Source organism: Pan troglodytes, chromosome 14, assembly GCF_028858775.2.
Source record: "Pan troglodytes isolate AG18354 chromosome 14, NHGRI_mPanTro3-v2.0_pri, whole genome shotgun sequence".
Taxonomy (NCBI): Eukaryota; Metazoa; Chordata; class Mammalia; order Primates; family Hominidae; genus Pan; species Pan troglodytes.
In genome coordinates this window covers 41,016,995-41,038,372 of record NC_072412.2, presented here as the reverse complement: position 1 = coordinate 41,038,372, position 21,378 = coordinate 41,016,995, and the positions used below count along the sequence as shown (strand labels likewise).

General features: G+C 39.5%; 1 protein-coding gene across 4 annotated transcripts in view; it reads left to right on the top strand.

Annotated features, from left to right (window-relative positions):
• Window positions 1–1,572: 1,572 nt before the first annotated feature.
• Window positions 1,573–21,378, top strand: part of VWA8 (von Willebrand factor A domain containing 8) — a 395,962-nt gene continuing 376,156 nt past the window's right edge. For 2 of the 4 annotated variants that reach the window (XR_010150666.1, XM_016925243.4), the window contains exons 1-2: window positions 1,574–1,885; window positions 12,722–12,799. Coding sequence is in view for 3 of the 4 variants with exons in the window: in XM_016925243.4 (XP_016780732.4) it covers window positions 1,723–1,885; window positions 12,722–12,799 (241 nt within the window). In the remaining variant the exon portion in view is untranslated. Of the gene's footprint in view, window positions 1,886–12,721; window positions 12,800–21,378 lie in introns of all 4 variants that reach the window. The other 2 variants (XM_003318022.7, XM_016925242.4) reach the window with 2 other exon arrangements.

Genomic DNA, 21,378 nt, shown 5'->3' with positions numbered 1-21,378 from the left:
TCGGCTCACTGCAAGCTCCGCCTCCCGGGTTCACGCCATTCTCCTGCCTCAGCCTCCCGAGTAGCTGGGACTACAGGCGCCCGCTACCACGCCCGGCTAATTTTTTTTGTATTTTTAGTAGAGACGGGGTTTCACCGTGTTAGCCAGGATGGTCTCGATCTCCTGACCTCGTGATCCGCCCGCCTCGGCCTCCCAAAGTGCTGGGATTACAGGCGTGAGCCACCGCGCCCGGCCTAAATGGAGATATCTTGACCAAGGTATTCAATTCTTCTAGCCTCAGTTTCTTCATCTGTAAAATGGAGGATAATAATAGTACCTCAAAGCATTTTTATGTGAAATGGGATAATTCATTAAAATCTTGATGCATAGGATGTGCTCAAAGTAGGAAAAGCATTTTATAAGCTTACATCTTAAATTTATGTCTTAGGGTTGCTATGAGGATTAAATGAGAAGATACACATGAAACGATGTCATAATATATTGTGTAACTACTTATTACCTTTATTTTCACTGTCTCCTCATCTAGGTTAGAAGCCTGGTTCAGCCTTCATTCCTCAAGTCAAGTTCTTCCGCTGGATGCCCAAAGCCTTCCTTACCTAGCCTTGTTTGACTTTTACAGTCTCCACTCTAACTGTCTTCTCAGCACTCATCACAGGGTTAGGCGCAGGGTAGGTGCTATGTATTTAGACAGTGGCAGCTCTAGAATTAGCAAGGTCTTTAGCTGAAAGTGAGGTCTTCTGCCTTCTTTTTGATGTTTGCTTGTATAACTTGTCTCAAATATTTTGCCTTAGTCAATTCACTGTGACATTTTGGGGATGCAGTCTAATTACATTAGGCTTAGTTTGCTTTGTGGTAGGACCATTTCCGATGTTGGAATGTACAAGAGGGAGGCAGCCTTAGCCAGTGTCCTACTTTTTCCTTTACTAAAGACATAAATTATCTTTATATAACTCTTGTATTACAGCATGACTAGAAAAGTGCTTGATCTGGATCCTTTCTGATATTTAAGCAATTTCCATCTATCACTAAGATGTGAATTTTTTCCTTAGAATTTAGGAAGCAGTAATAAAACACAGAAACAAACAACCACCACCAAAAGGACAAAGGGTAAAGCTTTCACGTACGGTTTGGAAACACTAGTGTGGTTACAATGAATCAAGACAGTTGTGAAAGTTCCCATCATCTTGTGCATGTTTTCTCCATTTCCGAAATCTGAAGTCGAATACAGGGAAAGCTCCCTATACTTACTGGGCCTTTAACTAAGAAACGAAGACTTGGGGCAAGCATCTGAAGAGTCACACCGACAAATGCTCCTAAAACCCTTGGCATTTACTGAACTCCTGAGATTCTGTGGGATCGCAGGGAAACGGCGGGTGAAGGCCTGGTGCATCCAGGTGAACAGACAGTCTCAGGGACTGCGAGGCGCTTGCCAGAGCCCAGCGCCGCAGCTCGGAGCACCCCCCGCGGTGCGGGCAGTCCCGGGACGGTGCCGGCTCTTTGGGCTGGAGCTCCGCAGGCACTTTCCGCCCGCCTGGGCCATGCAGGGCCAAGTAGGGCCGGGCTGAGTCTACTGAGCCGGCCGCGCCGCGGGGGAAGGAGTTTCCGGCGGACTCGGCTGGGTGCCGCTTCCTGTCCCCTTCTCCGTGCTGCCTCACGGTGCCTGCCCGGGACGCCGCTGGACCCCCGAGTCCCCTCGCCGTCCCCGACAGCGCCCCCGGCCCCATGCAATCCCGGCTCCTACTCCTCGGGGCACCCGGAGGCCACGGAGGCCCGGCCTCGCGGCGCATGCGGCTGCTCCTGCGGCAGGTGGTGCAGCGCAGGCCGGGTGGCGACAGGCAGCGGCCGGAGGTCAGACTGTTGCACGCAGGCTCGGGCGCCGACACAGGTAACTCGGGGTGCGTCCCTGTCCTCCCTGGTGCCCCTGCGCTCCGTGCCGGGTCCCCGCGCGCCCCCGCCCCTCCTCTCTGTTGCTTGGCTGCGCTTGGAAGGACCGTTTGCCGAGCGGGGAGCTGAAAGATTGAGGTTCTAGTCCCGACCTCGGCGCTAACTGCTGTGTAACGTGGGGCAAAGCGCTCGCCCTCTCTGTGCCTGATTCTGCAACCCGAGGGGTCTGGACTAAGGTTTCTGATGACCTAGAAGAGTGATTTCTCCTTCCCCTGCCGCTGCCTTTACCCCCAGAATTCTGACTTAAATTATAATACTCGTAGAGGTTAATGCCTCAGCCCTATGTAATTATTGAAAGCTGGATTTGACCTTGCTCTCTGAGCCTCAAGGGCCTGGAAGCCGGTCTGTGTCATGTTCTAGCCAGGGCTTGTGGCGGCTTAGAAGGGAACATTCTTGCCAAAGAACCCATAGTTCACGGTGTTTTAAATGCATCCCCGAGCCTTTCCGAGTTTTACAGGAGTTTTCCTTAAAGTTTCACGTAATTCTTAGAGCTGACAGTTACACCTTAATTTAGTTAAAACGCTTGCCTCTACAAATGAGGTAATTGAAACCCAGAAGGGAAAAGTGATTCGCTGGAGAACACACAACTAATTACTATGCTAGAATCACATGCTTTGATTTCTAAGCTCAGTATTTTTTGGCTCTACTTGAGCTGGTTTTAGTAATTCTTTTTCTTGTGTGTTGGTGGAGTTAGAGGATGGTTAAGGAAAGGATATCTGTTGTTGCTACCCTTGAATGGTGAAGTGATTCCAGACAAGATTTTGTCAATGTCAGTGCTGCTTGGAATAACAGGTTTTCACTATGAAATTGTAGGTTTCGTTGCCCTCTTGCATTTTCCCCGCAACCCCCAGTTTTCCTTGCTAAGAAATGAGCATATGGGCCGGGTGCGGTGGCTCACGCCTGTAATCTCAGCACTTTGGGAGGCTGAGGCGGGCGGATCACGGGGTCAGGAGATCGAGACCATCCTGGCTAACACGGTGAAACCCCGTGTCTACTAAAAAGAAAATACAGAAAAATTAGCCGGGCGTGGTGGCGGGCGCCAGTAATCCCAGCTACTCCGGAGGCTGAGGCAGAAGAATGGCGTGAACCCGGGAGGCGGAGCTTGGAGTGACCGAGCCACTGCACTCCGGCCTGGGCGACAGAGCAAGACTCCATCTCAAAAAAAAAAAAAAAAAGGCATATTTAGGTCCCACGCATTTCGTTTTATTCATTGAAGACATACACCACCCCCGTCCCCCACCATAGTGTTGCAATTTCAAATTTTGCTTTTTGTTTTTTTTGCTTTTTCTCAATTACTCTCACTTCTAGGCTGTTTATTCATTTGTTTTTTACATTTTTTGTGTGTTCTTTATTTGCTTTTTGCTCCTTTGCCCTAGAAGGCAGAGGTCAAAGGTGGAAGTATAGCATAAACTATAGGTTGGGTTTTGGAGTTAAACAATCTGGGTTGGAATCCACTTATGCACTATCTAACCATGGGTCGTTGAGGGTAGGTTACTTAACTTTGTGTCCTAGTTTTCTTAACTGTAAAAGGATAAGAAGAATATATCTATTATGGTTGTTGTGAGGATTTATTAATTAATATAATCTGTGGCACATATTAATGCTCAATAAAAGTTAGCTTTTTTATTCTTAGTATGTACAGTTTTAGCTATTTGAGAATTATTCTGTTTCCTTGCCTTTAGAAGACATGAAACCAGGTTTGTTTAGATTCAGGACTGTCCAGACTATCTGGGTAGGCAGATTTAGCTGAGTGAATTGACTTGAACTTTTTAAAAAACAATTGTTCTTTGTACATGGATAATACATGTTGATTGTAAAAACACATGTGGGTGTGAGTTTTTAAAGTCTGTATTATATACGTATTGGTAGATAAGTTGTAAATGTCCTCAAATTTTGTTATAGCCAGTAAATCAAAGTATAGGCTTTGCTTCAAATGTGAGAGTCATGGACATATTACAGAGAACATACTATCTTCTTTAAATCAGTCATTTACTCTGGCAGGATCAGACCAAAAAGAGGTATTTTTTGAGGGTGTGAGGACTGTAACTGAATGCAGCTGGGAACCCACCAGAGATCTGGACTTGAGTAAGAGCAGTTGTGAGCCAGGTAAATGGACAGCACACTTTTGGCTACTCTGAGGCCTGAGAGTAAGGCTATCAAGATGGAAGTGTCCCATTTTGAATCAGAGATCATACACGGACAAGTGTAAAACTACAAATAGCAATAGGCCATAATGGATTACATCTTATGTTGGGATGATGCTGTCAGCTGCATTCATACATGTGACCAGTAACTGATTATCTCCTCTCTCTGTAATTGACATTGCTTCCTAATAGTTTGAAAAAAAGAACAACAAAGTTCATAAATAATATATTTAAGTTATATACTGCTGTTATTTCTCCTGGAGTATTTGTTTTGTTTATCTATATATTCCTTTGGTGCCTGCCAACACTTTGTACCTAGTAAGTATTCAGTGGCTTATTTTGTGAAAGTTCATACAGAGAAGGAGCAGGAGAGGCTGGAATTGTCTTGTTTGCTCTCAAGAGAGGACCTTTGTTAAGCCTGATAAGCAGAAGGAAAATAGGTCATTTATGTTAAAAACAAAACAAGCAAATAAACTCAACCCAAACCCACTGCTTTTTATCCTGTGCTGTCAGATAGTATAAGTATCTATAATTGTAAATTCTTTATATCTCTTTATACTTCCATTAAAATTACTGTCTCTTGGTTTTAAGAGCAAAGAGGTTAACAAGGATATCTACTGCAGAGAGTTTTCAATAAAGATTATTGTAGTGTTTTTACAGATGGAGCCAAGCAAGTTGTTTCAGTGGGACTCTGATGTTAAATGGATTCAAATATACTATAGATCAAATGATAAACCTAGAAACATAACTGTATAAATATATCATGACATTTTGGTGCTCTCCTTGAACGCCATTATTATTAAAGGGATTCACAGTTTTTTCTTTATGACTTGTATATGAAGTAAATTTGTTTATAGAAATACTCTAAAATACTTTTACACAGCAGTCTATGTTTATTGTAGAAGAGTGATAAATACAGATTCCCTAAAACATGATCCTCCCACCCAAATTTATAATTATCAACTTTTTAGCATTAATCCTATCAGATTACATATATATGTATAATTATTTATTTATTTATTTTTGAGATGGAGTCTTGCTGTGGCACCCAGGCTGGAGTGCAGTGGAGCGGTCTTGGCTTACTGCAACCTCCACCTCCTGGGTTCAAGCGATTCTCCTGCTTCAGCCTCCCAAGTAGCTGGGACTACAGGTGTGCACCACTGTATTAATCTGTTCTCACACTGCTATAAGGACATGCCAGAGACTGGGTAATTTATGAAGAAAAAGAGGTTTCATGGACTCAATAGTTTCGCATGGCTGGGTAGGCCTCACAATCATTGTGGAAGGCGAAGGAGGAGAAAAGTCACGTCTTACATAGCGGCAAGCAAGAGAGCTTGTGTACAGAAACTCCCCTTTATAGAACCATCAGACCTCGTGAGACTTATTCACTACCACGAGAACAGCACAGGAAAAACCTGCCCCCATGATTCAATTACCTCCCACTGGGTCCCTCCCATGACACATGGGGATTATGGGAGCTACAGTTCAAGATAAGATTTGGGTCGGACACAGGCAAACCATATGAGCCACCCCAGCTAATTTTTGTATTTTTGGTAGAGATGGGGTTTCACCATGTTGGCCAGGCTGGTCTCGAACTCCTGACTTAAAGTGATCTGCCCATCTTTGCCTCCCAAAGTGCTGGGATTACAGATTTGAGCCACTGTGCCTGGATGATATGTTATATTTATACAGATACATTTTTTTTAAAGAAATGGGATCATGTATGTTTTATAATTATTACATCCATTATTGTGAACATATTAACATGGTAACAAATATCATTGTACATGATTGTTTAAAGTAGTTATTAAGTTTATATGTTTGTCCATATAATTTATTTTACTGTCTCATTCTTGCACATTCATGTTGTCTAAAATATATAAACAATGCAATAAACATCCATCTACATGAATTTTTGTTATTTTAAGATTATATCCTTGGGCTACAATAGGATTAGATAGAAATAACTTTGAGGAGGGGAAATACAGAACTGTGGCTTCAACTGAGAAATACAGTGTAAAGAGGAAAGAACTACACTGTGGTTTTGGTCTAAGTTTTGTATTTATCAGGTATTGAACCTTGGGGAAATTATTAACTACTTTAAACCTGCAGCAGGTTATTTTGACCCTAAGGATATTCTGACCCCATTGTGTATTCAAGAATTTAACAAAAAGGCTCAGAACAATGGTAAGCTTATAAATCATTAGGCAGATCTGCATTAGGGGCACATAGACTAGTGTGGGAATTGCTGATATATTTAGTTTTCTCTTGGGTCTAAGTTTAGTATATATAAAAATGATGACACTAACCCAGTAGTTCTCAACCCAAGGTGATTTCTCCCCCTCAGGGGACATTTGGCAATGTCTGGAGATGTTTGTTTTTGGTTATCAGAAACAGGAGGGAGGGGTGCTACTGGCATCTAGCGGGTAGAGGCCAGTGATGCTGCTAAACAGTCCATGACACACAGGACAGCCCCTCACAACAAAAAATTATCTGGCCCAAAATGTTCATAGTGCCGCTGTTGAAAAACCCTCATGAAACCATCTTCTTTGTCAAAGCTACTGTTAGAAACTTTAGACTCACTAAACTTAACAGAATTTAAGCACAGAACAATTTGTGAATTGGGCAGTCCTCAGAACCAGAATAAGCTCAGAGAGCTCCATTCTGAAACGTGAGCAGGCAGCATTTATGGACAGAAAATGGAAGTCAGGTACGGAAACAGCTTACTTGGCTATAACTCAGTGTTTGCCTTCCTTGAACACGGTCTCATCAGTTGGCAGCCTGTGGTTGACCCAAGCTCAGCTGCTCAGATTGGCTAAGACTCATCTATTTGTTACCAAAGTATACTGCTAAGTTCCGGTTTCAGTTAATTTACATACAAAGTTATGTTGCAATTCATTACATAAGGACTCCAAGTACGGAGGCATCCTTAGACCAAATTTGGTTGAATTTAACAATTTGCCCCTTTGGTTAGCTTCTCAATTTTGACAGATTCACTGAAACTTTGGGCGTTGTTGCCACTCTCTGTCACCAACTTAATGGGCTTACTTGGTCTCACTATGGAATTTACAAGCCATGATGTCATATCAGTTGAATAATTCTTTATGTTCTTGCTGTTCTGGTCAAAGTGAGACCATTGAATGCTCAATGAATGGCTGCATACAAACATTTAAGACTTGAGAGGATATGGTGCACCAGAAGGGCTATCATGAAGAATCTCAGGAGAATAATAAAGACTGTAGTGTACTTCTTAACAGGAGCCCCTGTGAACTGAACCAATCAGAAATCCAGCAAGGTTCAGGCACTTTAGACACTTCAATAGTATTTGAGTCTAGTTCAAGTAAACCCACAGTTTACATGAAGAAAGGCATACATTTGCTTCTTTTGCCTAAATTATGTTACCTGTTGTCTTATAAGTATTCTTATTCCCCTTTAGAGAGTAAACTACCTCACTTAAATCATTACAAATGGCTTGACTTATAAGCACATTAGTAGGTGGGATGTTTTCAAAGGAGAAAACATTACAGCTTAAAAACAATACTTAAGAAAAAATTTAAAATTATAATTATTCATTTGTCAAACATTTATTGAATATCTGGTAGGTTTCAGGTATTGGGGATAAAATGATGATTAAAAGTTAGGTCTTGCACCAAGAAAAAAAGAGTCCTGTAGACTAAACAGTAGTCTTCAAAAATTTTTCTTATTTATCTGCTAGGAGGATTTTAAAAATATGTATCCCTTTGAACATTTTTAGGTTAATAGCTAAAGTTTTCCTGGTAAGTTTAAATAGTTGCAAAGGATGACATTTCCAGTATGTTGTAAATATTGGCATTTAAAAGAAAAAATATTACAAATTCTGAGTGTATCTTTTAAGTGGAAACAGAATATTCTAGTAATTTAGTACAAATTCTGAGTGTATCTTTTAAGTGGAAATAGAATATCCTATCTCTATTTTGGAAGTAGATAAAAAGCTCTTCTTTAATTGTTAGAAAATGTCTCTTATCTCCTTGAATTTGTATTTCCATTACAAAAGCATAAATCAGATCCTGTGCTAGCAGAAAGACTAATGGAGTGATCAATTTGTGCTAGAGGAAAAGTGAGGGAAGGTTCAATAGGGAGATGAAGATATTTCAGTAGTAGTTGTGTAGAGGGCAAGTGGTGTGAGAGAGATGTGGAAGGCCTTCTAGGCTGAGGAGATAAAGTGTTAGTCACTGAGATAGGAATACAAGAGGTGGAGCTGGTTAGAGGTGGTTAGGCGCACACAATGGACAATATAGAATTCTGTTTCTGTGTGTTTGTTGAGTTGTCTCTGGAATATCTAGGTAAAGTCTCCAGTAGGCTACTGGCAGGTATGAAACTCAGGAGAGAGATCTGAGCCAAAATAGACATTTAAAGAATTAGTTGTATATGGTGTTTGAAGAGTACCCTTAACTGAAAAAAAAAAAAAAGGTTGTATAGAGGTCAGAGTTGGGACATTGGTATGGATTAAATGACTGAGGAAAGTGTAGTGTAGTAACAGAAGATGGCCAAGAACATCAATGTTTGAGGCAGAGATGGCAGATGCCTGGTCCATATGAATGTCATAACTTTTCCCTTTTGTCTATTGCAGATGTGGCTCATTGATCACCACCCTGTTTCCCAATGAGTCCAATTTCCGTTGTGATTTATTTTTTGGATTTTTTTTAGAAGCCTGTTGCTTGATTTCCAAATGTTTGGGGATTTTCCAGTTACCTTTTTGTTACTGGTTTCCAGTTTAATTCCACTGTGGTAAGAAAACATAATCTGTATGACTTCCATCCTTTAATTTTCTTTTTTTATTTTTTTTGACACAGAGTTTCACTCTTGTTGCCCAGGCTGGAGTGCAATGGCGTGATCTCGGCTCACTGCAACCTCCGCCTCCCTGGTTCAAGCAATTCTCCTGCTTCAGTCTCCCAAGTAGCTAGGATTACAGGCATGTGCCAGCCACCACGCTCAGCTAATTTTGTATTTTTAGTAGAGATGGGGTTTCACTATGTTGGTCTGGCTGGTCTCAAACTCCTGGCCTCAGGTGATCCACCCACCTCGGCCTCCCAAAGTGCTGGGATTATAGGCACCAGCCATTGTGCCTGGTCTCATCTTTAAATTCCTTGAGACTTGCTTTATGGTCCAGCCTATAATCTATTTTGGTGAATGTTCCATGTGCATTTAAAAAGGATATGCATTCTGATCATGAGGAACCAATTACAGTACTAAAAAGTGCTTTATAAAATACAATATTCAGTTGATAGGTTGAGAAAATAAAAACATACTTGCAGTAATACTTAAATAATAAATAGAATATGCATTCTGTTGTTGGGTGTAGTGTTCCATAAATGTCATTTAGGCCAAGTGGTTAATAATGTTTTCCAATCTTCTCTTTCTTTACGTCTATACTTGGTCTTTGCCAGAAGGCTGAGAAGCAATTATCCTTATCCTGTATCCTTCTTTATTTTTTCCTACTTCTTCCATTATTTACCAAGAGAGCTACTTAAAGCTATTAATATCTAGATGTGATTGTGCATTTTTCTATTTCTACTTTTAGTTCTGTCCGTTTTTGCTTCATGTTTATTTCCCAGCTCCCTCCCTGCCAGGTCACCATTATAGGTTTGCTGTGTTCCCCAAAAGGAGGCTTCCTAACACAGTGACCCTCTCTGCTTGCTCTCTCCCCTTGCCCCTTCAGGCCTAGGGGCGGTAATGACTTTCTGTTATTGCTAGTCCTAGGATACTGCACCATCTTTTTTGGTTTCCGTAAACTCTGCTATACCTTTGTAAATAGTTCCCTTATTGTACTCTCCTCAGTTACTCAGTTTGAATGTACTGTCTTTCAGAAATGTGAGGTATGAATTTTACTTTAAAAAAAAAAATGGACAGCCAATTGTCAAGTTACCATGAATTTGTATAGTCTGCCCTTTTTCTAGATTATTTATTAGAAGGATGATGTCGGTCAGCCCTAACACTCAGGGAATGTTTGTAATGAGAACCTGTGCCTGCAAACGTTTTTCTTATGTTCAGATGAATTACTCAGTATCATTTTGTCAGGAGGCCAAATAATTACAGTCTTTTCAGGAAGTGAAATAACATTTGTAAAGACATCTTATTTGAAAATACTGTAACTATAATTCTTTAAACTACTCTGTAATAAAAGCCAGTAGATAATATCACTTATATTTGTAAGCAAGCTTATCTTTTAAAAGAAAAGCTACTGTAGAAAGTAGCTAATTTATAGGTTCTTTCCTGCATTAAGGAAAATAGGGCGAGATGACCAGTCAACCAATACCTGGCAGTAACTAAGATTGTACTATATGAGGCACTGCTGACCACCTGTTTTTTGAGGGTGTTAGAACTTAAACGACCAAATGATCTCAAACATGCACTAGAGATCATCTGGAGGGCTCATTGTAACACCGATTGCTGGACCTTAGGGTTTCTAATTCAGTAGGTCTGGGTTGGGGCCTGAAGATTTATATGACTTACAAGTTCCCAGGTGATGTTGATGCTTTGAGAATCTCTGTGATAGATTGCATGAAGACAAAGAGTTAATTGGACAGGGGAGGAAAAGGGAGCGGTGCACGGGTTATGGAGGAGCTTTGCAGGCTTTTGAATTTTGGTCCTCATCATCTTTTGCCTTGCTTTTTTCTGGCTGACAGTTTTGGACCTAGCAAGGATTTAGCTTTGTGTGTAGTCCTTATCTTCCTCTCTCTATTTACCACATACCTGTAATAAATTTCTTTATCTGTTAAAAACTCTGTTATGGATTTACAGATTTTCTCATTTGTAAAGTTTCTGTCTCATAGGATTATTTTGAGAATGCAAAAAAATACTTAGAAGGTAGTAAGCATTCAACAAATGTTGGCTATTGTTATTAGTACCATGATTTAAGGTCTTAGTGTTCAAGGTATCTTGCTAGCTTTAAACTGGCAGTGCTGAAAGATGAGTTTTGCACGACTACTTTTTTGGAGTGTCTCTGAGCCCTTTCCAAATGAAATTCTAGATGCAAATGGTATCACCATGCCTATTTTGCTGTTAGAGAGAGCACAGCAGGGAGAGATTATTCAGTTTAGTCCTCGGCTTTAGAAGATCACTCGGAAATTAAGGTTACATTAAAAAATAGAACTGTGTAGAACTTACTGAAAACTTTTGCCTGCTTTTGCTCATTTCATGTAGGAATTCTTGGCTTTTATTTTTTATTTATTTGAGACGGAGTGTCGCACCGTTGCCCAGGCTGGAGTGCAGTGGCATAATCTTGGCTTGCTGCAACCTCCGCCTCCTGGCTTCAAGCGATTCTCCTGCCTCAGCCTCCCAAGTAGCTGGGATTACAGGCACGTACCACCACGCCCAGCTAATTTTTGTATTTTTAGTAGAGACGGGGTTTTACCATGTTGGTCAGGCTGGTCTCTAACTCCTGACCTCAAGTGATCCGCCTGCCTTGGCCTCCCAAAGTGCTAGGATTGCAGGCGTGAGCCACTGCACCTGGCCAGTTCTTGGCATTTATGCCACTGGGGCTTTATTCCTTTTATGCACCTAGAAATATTGAAGTTTGAGGATATGTTGCTGGATAATTTGAAATTGTATGCAGTAAAAATATGGGTGTACAAAGATACGTAAAAAGGTTGAGGATCTGTGTTAAAGATAACACTCTATGGGCTGGGTGTGGAGGCTCACACCTGTAATCCCAGCACTTTGGGAGGCCGAGGTGGGCGGATCACTTGAGGTCAGGAGTTCAAGACCAGCCTGGCCAACATGGTGAAACCTCATCTCTACTAAAAATACAAAAATTAGCCAGATGTGGTGGCACATACCTGTAATCCCAGCTACTCAGGAGGCTGAGGCAGGAGAATCACTTGAACCCAGGAGGCAGAAGTTGCAGTGAGCCAAGATCACATCACTGCACTCCAGCCTGGGTGGCAGAATAAGAGTCCGTCTTAAAAAAAGAAAAAGAAAAAAAAGCCTGAGTGTGGTGACTCATGCCTGTAATCCCAGCACTTTGGGAGGCCGAGGCAGGCAGATCACGAGGTCAGGAGATCGAGATCATCCTGGCTAACATGGTGAAACCCCGTCTCTACTAAAAATACAAAAAGCTAGCTGGGCATGGTGGCAGGCGCCTGTAATCCCAGCTACTCTGGAGGCTGAGGCAGGAGAATGGCGTGAACCCGGGAGGCGGAGCTTGCAGTGAGCTGAGCTTGCACCACTGCACTCCAGCCCAGGTGACAGAGTGAGACTCCATCTCAAAAAAAAAAAAAAAAAAAAAAAAAAAAAAGATTTTACTCTATGGATACTTTGAATGATCTTAAACAAAATGCATTCTTCTGTATTGCTTTTGCCTATATTAATGTTGCTATTCATGAAATAAAGCTTGTTGATGTATTTTATCATGGTTTTTGTTTGTTTGTTTGCTAACGTAGCATTTAAAATGTGAATTGCACTGATGCCTCACTTCTCCTTTATACATATATACTTTGGATAGAAGTTTTAGAGCATAGTGCTTGACATATAGACAGCTGCGTAGTACATTTCTGTAACATCCCTCTCTGTAGGTCAGGACAAGCATTGTTGCATAGTCTATGGTTTTCTCGTTTGTCTCTTATAATTATTCTGTTTTTAAAATCTCTTTTTAGGTGATACAGTTAATATTGGAGATGTATCCTACAAGTTGAAAATTCCTAAGAATCCAGAACTTGTGCCACAGAACTACAGTAAGAAATATTTATTAATATATGAATGAATAACTTTTAACTTTTCATTATAGCAATTTTCAAAGTTATTTAAAGCTAGAGAGAATAGTATAAACCTAATGATTTTATCATCCAGCTTCAACATTTATCAATATTATGCCAATCTTCTTTTAACTGATTTTTGTTCTGGAGTATTTAAAACCTATCCCAGACATCCTATTACTTCACCCATCAATATTTCAGTAGAAACATTTATTTTTCTCACATCCTACTGTTTCTTTTTTACCTGAAATAAGATTTACATGTAATGCACAGAACTTTTTTTTTTTTAATTATACTTTAAGCTCTGGGACACGTGTGCAGTACACGCAGGTTTGTTACATAGGTATACACGTGCCATGGTGGTTTGCTGCACCCATCAACCGGTCATCTACCTTAGATACTTCTCCTAATGCTATTCCTCCCCTAGCCCCCTACCCCCTGACAGGCCCCAGTGTGTGTTGTTCCCCTCCCTGTGTCCATGTGTTCTCATTGTTCAACTCCCACTTATGAGTGAGAACATACAGTGTTTGGTTTTCTGTACCTGTGTTAGTTTTCTGAGAATGATGGTTTCCAGTTTCATCCATGTCCCTGCAAAGGACATGAACTCATCATTTTTTATGGCTACATAGTATTCCATGGTGTATAGGTGCCACATTTTCTTTATCCAGTCTATCATTGATGGGCATTTGGGTTGGTTCCAAGTCTTTGCTATCGTGAACAGATGCACAGATCTTAAGTATTTATTTTGGTTGGTTTTGACAATTTTATAAACCTGTATAACCACCAAGATTACATTAATCATCCCAAATGTTTTCTTGTGTTCCTACCCCTTTACCCTGCCCTGGAAATCACTGTTCTTTTTTTTTTTTTTTTTTTTTTTTATGATGGTAGATTAGTTTTGCTTGTTCTTTAGCTATATATAAATAGAGTCACATGGTATGGTTATATGTGTGTATGTATTTTTTTCTCATGAAGAGCATTAATTTGAGATTCATCTATGTTGCTGTACCTATCAGTTTGTTTTTAATTCCTGAATAATGTTCCATTGTATAAACATACCACAGTTTGTTTATCCATTCTCCTATTGATAGACATTTGGATGGCTTTCATTTGAAGCCTGCTGTGAACATTCCTGTACAATTCTTGTAGTTATCAGTTTTTACTTCTCTTGAGTAAAAATCTAGGAGTTGAGTTGATATGTCATACTATAGATGCCTGTTTAACTTTTTAACGCACTGCCAAACAATTCTCCAAACAATTGTACCATTTTACCTTTGACCGACAGTGATGTTCTACATCCTTGTCAGCATAGTCTTTTTAGTCTACCAGGTGTGAAAAAGTAACTCATCATGGTTTTTGGTTTATAACAGTTTTATTGAGATATAATTCATATACCATAAAGTTCACCTTTCCATATTGTACAATTCAGTAATTTTAGTTTATTCAGAGTTGTGCAACCATACTGTTATCTAACGTTTTCATCGCTCCATGAAGAAACTTTATACTCATTAGTAGTTATTTCCCATTTTCTTTCTTCTCTCTCTCCCGCCACCCTGCCAGCATTTAGCAACTACTAATATACTTTCTGTTTCTACAGATTTGTCTATTTTGGACATTTTATATAAATGGGATCATATAATATGTAGCCATTGTATCTTGCTTATCTTAGCATAATGTTTTCAAGGTTTATTGATGCTGTAGTTCATTGCTTTTTATGGCTAAATTATATTCCATTGTGTGGATATTCCACATTTTGCTTATCCTTTCATCAGTTGATGGACATTTGGATTGTTTCCACTTTGGGACTATTGTGAATATTGCCACTCCAAGCATCCATATACAAGTTTTTATATGGACATATATTCAACTTTCTTGGGTTTTACCTAGAAGATAAATTGCTAGGTCACATGGTAACTCTATGTTTAACATTTCAAGGAATTACCAAAATGGTTTTTTTTTTTTTTTGAGACAGGGTCTCACTTTGTGGCCCAGGCTGGGGTGCAGTGGCGCAATGTCAGCTCACTGCAACCTCCCCCTCCCAGGTTCAACCTCCAGGTCCTCAGCCTCTCCAGCAGCTGGGACTATAGGTGCAGGTTACCATGCCCAGCAATTTTTGTATTTTTTGGTAGAGATGGGGTTTCACCACATTGATCAGGCTGGTCTCAAACTCTTGTCCTCATGTGATCTGCCCACCTCAGCCTCCCAAAGTGCTGGGTTTACTGGCATGAGCCACTGCGCCCGGCCACCAATATGGTTTTCAAATCACCTACACCATGTTACATTCTAACTAGCAATGTGTGAGGATTCTAGTTTTTCCACATCCTCACTAACACTTGTTATTGTTTGTCTTTTTTATTACAGCCATAGTCAGACATGTGAAGTGACATCTCATTGTGGTCCTGATTTGTATTTCCCTAATGACTTGCAATCATTATTTGCCCAAAATCATGTCACTTCTTTTCTCAAAATTCTTTAAATGAGTTTTTAGTATTTTGGGAACAAAGGTCCATCCTTAGCTATTAATTTCTTGATCTAATCTTAGTCTCATCTCATGCCACTCTCCTCTCCTACTCTTTGTTCCAGTCATTGGTCATGATATAGAATAGCTTTTTGTTCACTCTTCAGATTCTTCCACTAGACTATGTGCTCTGTTAAAGAAAAAATAAATCAATGATATGTGTTAAAGCCGGGTAAGGAAGACTTTATTCAGGACTGTCACTATGAGTCTTGCAGTGGGGGAGAAAGATTGGGCTCAACCCCCAATGCAGCATGGGCAAGTGGTAGTTTATAGCCAAGGAACAGTGTGGGAGTTGGTGGACAGAAAATTGTTAAGAGGAAATGTCAGGGTTAAGGGAGATTCTGGCTAAGTCAACCTAACAAAATTCTTGCTGACAACAGGCTGGGGTGATCAGACATCACCTGGGGGATTGTGGAAGATGAGGACTCTGATCAGCTATCAAGGGTGATTAGATTATGAGGATGGGCGGGTTCTGGATAAATTGTTTTAATGGCGTTCTTTTGCTACAACTGGATTTTATAAGGAAGTACACAGGTGTGTCTAGGAAAAGGTTTAGAAACCTGACTAAAGTTTGGTCAAGAAGAGAATCTTTGTCAGCTTCTTGAGGGAGAATATGTCACTTTCATCTAACCCAAGGTTCCATTGACTCTACCCCCTAAATGCCTCTGTAATCTGTCCTTTCCACTCTGGCCCACTTTTCTTTTACTACTCTTTTTTTTTTTTTAATTATTTTGTTAGTGGTCATCCTAGGGATTCTAATTAACACTTTAACCTAAAACAATCTTGTTTAGATTAATGGTAACTTAGTTTCAATAGTATGTAAACTACTCCAATGTAGCTCTGTTCCCTTCCGTGGTCCTCAGTGCTATTATTGTCATACAAACTATATCTTTATACATTAAAAGTTTATCAGCACAGTTTTATAATTATTGCTTTATGAAGTTTTTAAAATCAGGTAGAAGAAAAGGGTTACAAACAAAAATAGGCTTACATTGTCATTATTATTTATCTATGTAGTTCCCTTTACTGATAATCTTTATTTCTTCACATGGATTTGAGTTACTGTCTAGTGTGCTTTCATTTCAGCTTAAAGGAAGGATGCCCTTTAGTAAGTATCTTCTAGATGGCAGGTTTGCTAGTGGTGAATTATCACTTTTTTTTTTTCAATTTGGAAATGTCTTCATTTCTCCTTTGTATTTTGAAGGATAATTTTACTGGAAATAGAATTCTTGGTTGACAGGTTTTTTTTTTTCAGCACTTTGAATATGTCTTCTTACTGTTTGTGGACTTCCTAGTTTTTGAAAAGAAGTCAGTTATCAATCTTAGCAAGGATCCTTTTTATATGATGTCAGTTTTTCTCTGCTATCAAGATTCTCTTCAGCTTTTTGATAGTTTGACTGTGGATGTGTCTAAGTGCAGATTTCTTTGAATTTACCCTGTTTTGAGTTTGTTGAGCTTCTTGGATGGGATGTGGAAATTAATGTTTTTCATCGAAGTTGGCAAAATTTTGGCTATTATTTTTCATTATTATTTATTTATTCTCTTTTCTCTCTCTTCTTCGAGGACTCCCATTATATTTGATAGATTTGATGGTGCCCCACAAGTCTGTGAGACTCAGTTCATTTTTCTTTATAATTTCTTCTTTCTGCTCCTTAGATTGGATCATCTCAACTGACTAATCTTCAAGTTTGCTGATTCTTTCCTCTGCCTGCTCACATCTGTTGTTGAGACCCTCTGGTTAATTTAATCAGAGTTTTTAAGTTCAGAATTTTTATTTGGATCTTGTTTTATAATTTCTCTTTATTGGTACTCTGTTTCATGAGACATTGTTGTCATACTTCTTTAGACATGATTTCTTTTAATTCTTTGAATGTATTTGTGGTAGCTGATTTAAAGTGTTTTTCTAGTTAGTCAAATGTCTGGCTTACTCAGAGATAGTTTTTATTGACTCCTTTTTTCTGTATGTATGAGCCATACTCTCCTATTTCTTTATTTCTTATAATTTTGTTGTTACTGAAAGTAGACATTTTAAATAGTATAATCTCTCCTTCCCAGGCTTTGTGGTTGCTCCTTGTGTTGCTGTTTTTTTTTTTTTTAGTGATGTTCCTAGTCTATTTCTTTAAAGTCTGTGTTCTTTGTCATGCCTTGTTAGCTTAGTGGTCAGCTAATGTGTGAACGGAGATTTCTTTAATGCCTTGAATCAATAAGTTTCTTGGCTTTTGCTGAGAGTCTGTGTGTGCAAGTTGGACATGACTTCAGTGCTCCATAGGTAGCTTACAGTTGTGTCTCAACCTTTTCTTTCTGCTTGTGTGGACCCTCAAGATTAGCGGAAGGTGAGAGAGACATTAGGCCCTTCTCAGGATTTTCCTGAATATATATGCATGGCCTTCCAAATTCTTAGGCATACACTGAAGCTTTTCAAAGCCTTCTGCAAACATCTCATTTTCAGTGTTTGTTTTTGTCTTTAAAGTTTTTTGGTTGTCCTCTTGTTAGCTCCAACTGGTTTTGCTGCCTCAGGCAGCTGTGATGTTAAACAATTGTTGATTTTTTTTGACAAATGCCCCGAGTTACTGCTGTTTGCATACAGTAGCTCTGAGTACATCAAATAAAGACAAATTCTAAAAATGGAGCATTTCAGGGAGCTGCCAGACAGGTCAAGTAGGGATAATTTTCTGGGGATGAGGCTTTTGAGGAGCTTCTGTATAGTTCTGTTCACTTCAGTGACTTCCAGGCTGCTGGTTTTCACCATGATTATGGACAGTTTGTTGTAAAACAATTGGGCTCACGCCTGTAATCCTAGCACTTTGGGAGGCTAAGGTGGGATGATCGCTTGAGGCCAGGAGTTCGAGACCAGCTTGGGCAACATAGTGAGACACTAAAACCCTGTTTCTATAAAAAATAAAAATAAAATATTGTTTTTTATTGTGGTTGAGGCTGCAGTGAGCCATGATTGTGCAACTGCATGCCTCCTGCCTGAACAGCAGAGTGAGACCCTGTCTCAATAAAAGAAAAAAGAAAAGAAAAACAATCACAGAGCTAGGGACATGGGGATGGGGTTAGGGCGAATTAACCCCTTTTCTTGCATAAATGCTCATGAGATTGTTGAAAACTTTTTGATTTCCAGAGTTCTAAAGAAGTTGAGTTTGACAATTTATGCCATTATTACTGTTTTTTTAAGAAGGAATGAATTTTCAGAGGTCCTTACTCTATTCCAGTAATGCCTGTCCTCTCACTGTGGTTTATTTATTTATTATTATTATTATTATTATTTTTTGAGACAGAGTCTTGCTCTGTCGCCCAGGCTGGAGTGCAATGGCTCAGTCTTGGCTCACTGCAGCCTCTGCCTCCCAGGTTCAAGCGATTCTCCTACCTCAGCCTCCCGAGTAGCTGGGATTACAGGCTCACGCCACATTGCCTAGCTAATTTTTGTAATTTTTTAGTAGAGACAGGGTTTTACCCTGTTGGCCCAGGCTGGTCTTGAACTCCTGACCTCAGGTGATCCACCGGCCTTGGCCTCCAAAGTGCTGGTATTACGGGCATGAGCCACTGCACCCGGCCTCACTGTGGTTTAAGTTTGCATTTCTCTGATGAACAGTGATGTTCAAGATATTTTTCTGTGCTTATTGGCCATTTGTATTTCTACTTTTGTGAAGTATATATTAAAGTCAGTTGCCCACTAAAAAAATTGAGTTGTCTGCCTTTTTATTATTGAGTTGCAAAAGTTTTTTATGTATTATGGATCCAAGTACTTTGTCATGTATAAGTATTATGAATACTTTTTCTTAATCTATTTGCTTAGTCATTTTCTCATTGATATCTTTTGGTTGGCAGAAAGTTTGATTACACATAATTTATTGATTATTTATTTTTTAAAGTTAGTGCTCATTGTGTCAGAAATCTTGGCCTACACCAAGACTGTAAAGACATTCTGTGTTTTTTTCCTAAGAATTTTATAATTCTGCTTTGTTTTAAAAGGATAGGTCTATTACATCTCTGCTTCTAAATTCATCAGCACCATTTTTTCATAATATAGCCTTTATTAGTTAAATATCTGAGAATCTGTAGTGATTAGTGATATCTGTAGAATCTATAGTGATAATTCTCTATTTTGTTCCTGATACTGGAAATTTGTATTTGTGTTTTTTCCTTTTCTTTTTAATTAGTCTTACTATGGGTTTATCAGTGCTAATAACTTTTCAAGGAAACAGCTTTTGACTATTGATTTTTTTCTCTTGCTTGTCCATTTGTTATTTCATTGATTTCCAAGCATTAATTTTTATTTATTTTTATTTTAGTTCCTCTTCTAACGCCAGCTTCACAAACTATGGCAAACCTGGGGCCAAAGAGGTCTGTGAAAATCTCTTTGCTGTATAGCTGCCAGATTTTTGTAATGCTGGGGAATTCTCTTTGCTATTCAGTCTTGTATTCTGCTTGCTGCAACTCAGCTGTCTCTTGTCTTGTACTGCCCTCAGCCTCCAGAGGCCACTTCAGTGAAGGTGGAGAGTGCTTCTGAGGGATTTATCTCAGCTATCTGGCCCCAGTACCATCCTTAAGGAACTGCTGTCTTGCACTGGATAAAGACCTGGAGTGCCTAGGAGGAATCTCTGTCACCTCTTCTCTCCTACCACTGGCCTTTTAGTGGGATGTTGCCTTGCACTAGGGAAAGGTCCAGCATGCTTCAGGAGGAATATGTCTCAGCTCCTGCCCTGTATTTGGTCTGTAGTGTACATCCGTGTGTACTTGTAAGGACTGTTGGGAAGGAGTAGGTGGGTGGATGCAGGTTTTCTCTGTGGCTAGGACTTCTCAGTACATTATGTCTGCCCATGCGTGGCCATTATAAGTTTGCCGAAAGTTCAGTTTGTTTCTCCTGACACATCTATGCAGATTGTTTCTCCTCCTGCCATTCTACCAGGGGTGAAAGTTAGCTGCGGGTCTATTCTTTCCTTGAAAAGGCTCAGTCTTTTCTAGAATTTAGTTCATGTAGGCTTCTTTGTTTTCTTAGCAGTGTGATGAGTTTTAGGAAACTGTGATTTTTATAGATTAGCTGGTTTATTCTGGTTGTTTGGAAATAAAATTCTCTTGCAACTCATTTCATGCTAACTAGAAGTGGGAGTTGGGAATATTTATTTTCAATATTCATTATTTAATGGTTATGCCTAAGTGTGTTATTTTAATAGGTTTTCTTTTCCAGAGGTAAGACTAATGACATAAATTCTTCACCAAGTTGTTATACTTGTCTGGAGAAAAATTAACAAAATAGATGTATAATAACTTACATGCCATGGGCACATGATAATTGGGGGGAAAAGGGCACTTTTCCTGCTTTCTGGGTCTTCTCTTATTATGAGTGTAGCTAATGTTTTACAATAAACTTGAGAGGCAAGGGATAATATCCAATCTTGACAGACAATAGGAAAACTTTTATGTAATTTGAGTTCTGTAGGAAAATGATTGCTGGGGTGGAAATTATGTTTAAAATTTTGGCTATACTACTTTCTAGCAGTGCCAGTTTCTGCAGGTTATTTCACTGCTCTGAGCCTCCTTGACTGTATAGGGGTGATTGTTTCAACTTCACAGATATATTATAATGATTAAATCAAATAGCATATGTGAAATGTGTAGGATACTGCCTGGTGCTTAGTGCTCAATAAATGTGGTTGTCCACACAACCATTCTTCCAGTCTCCTGATTCTTGTTCCTTTTCGTTTTCCATTATTCCATGCCTGTGACACTGTTGAGTATGGGGATTACTAGGGGCTGCTATGATTATGCTTAAGAGATATGCAAAAATATTTTAGTCTTCATTTAGTCTTGTTCTTAATAAATAAATTCTGTATACATTTCATCTAAATTTGATTTTTTAATTTAGGTTGTTTGCAGGATTACAAATGGCTGTAGGCTTTTCAAATAAGCTTCAATTTCCTTCAGAGATCAAATATACTGTGTTTGCAGTGTAGCAAGAATGTTGGCATTTTCAGTCTCACCTAGACGTGAAGCATTGTCATTGCCTGATAGTGTTCAACAGAGGATAGCATTAGTC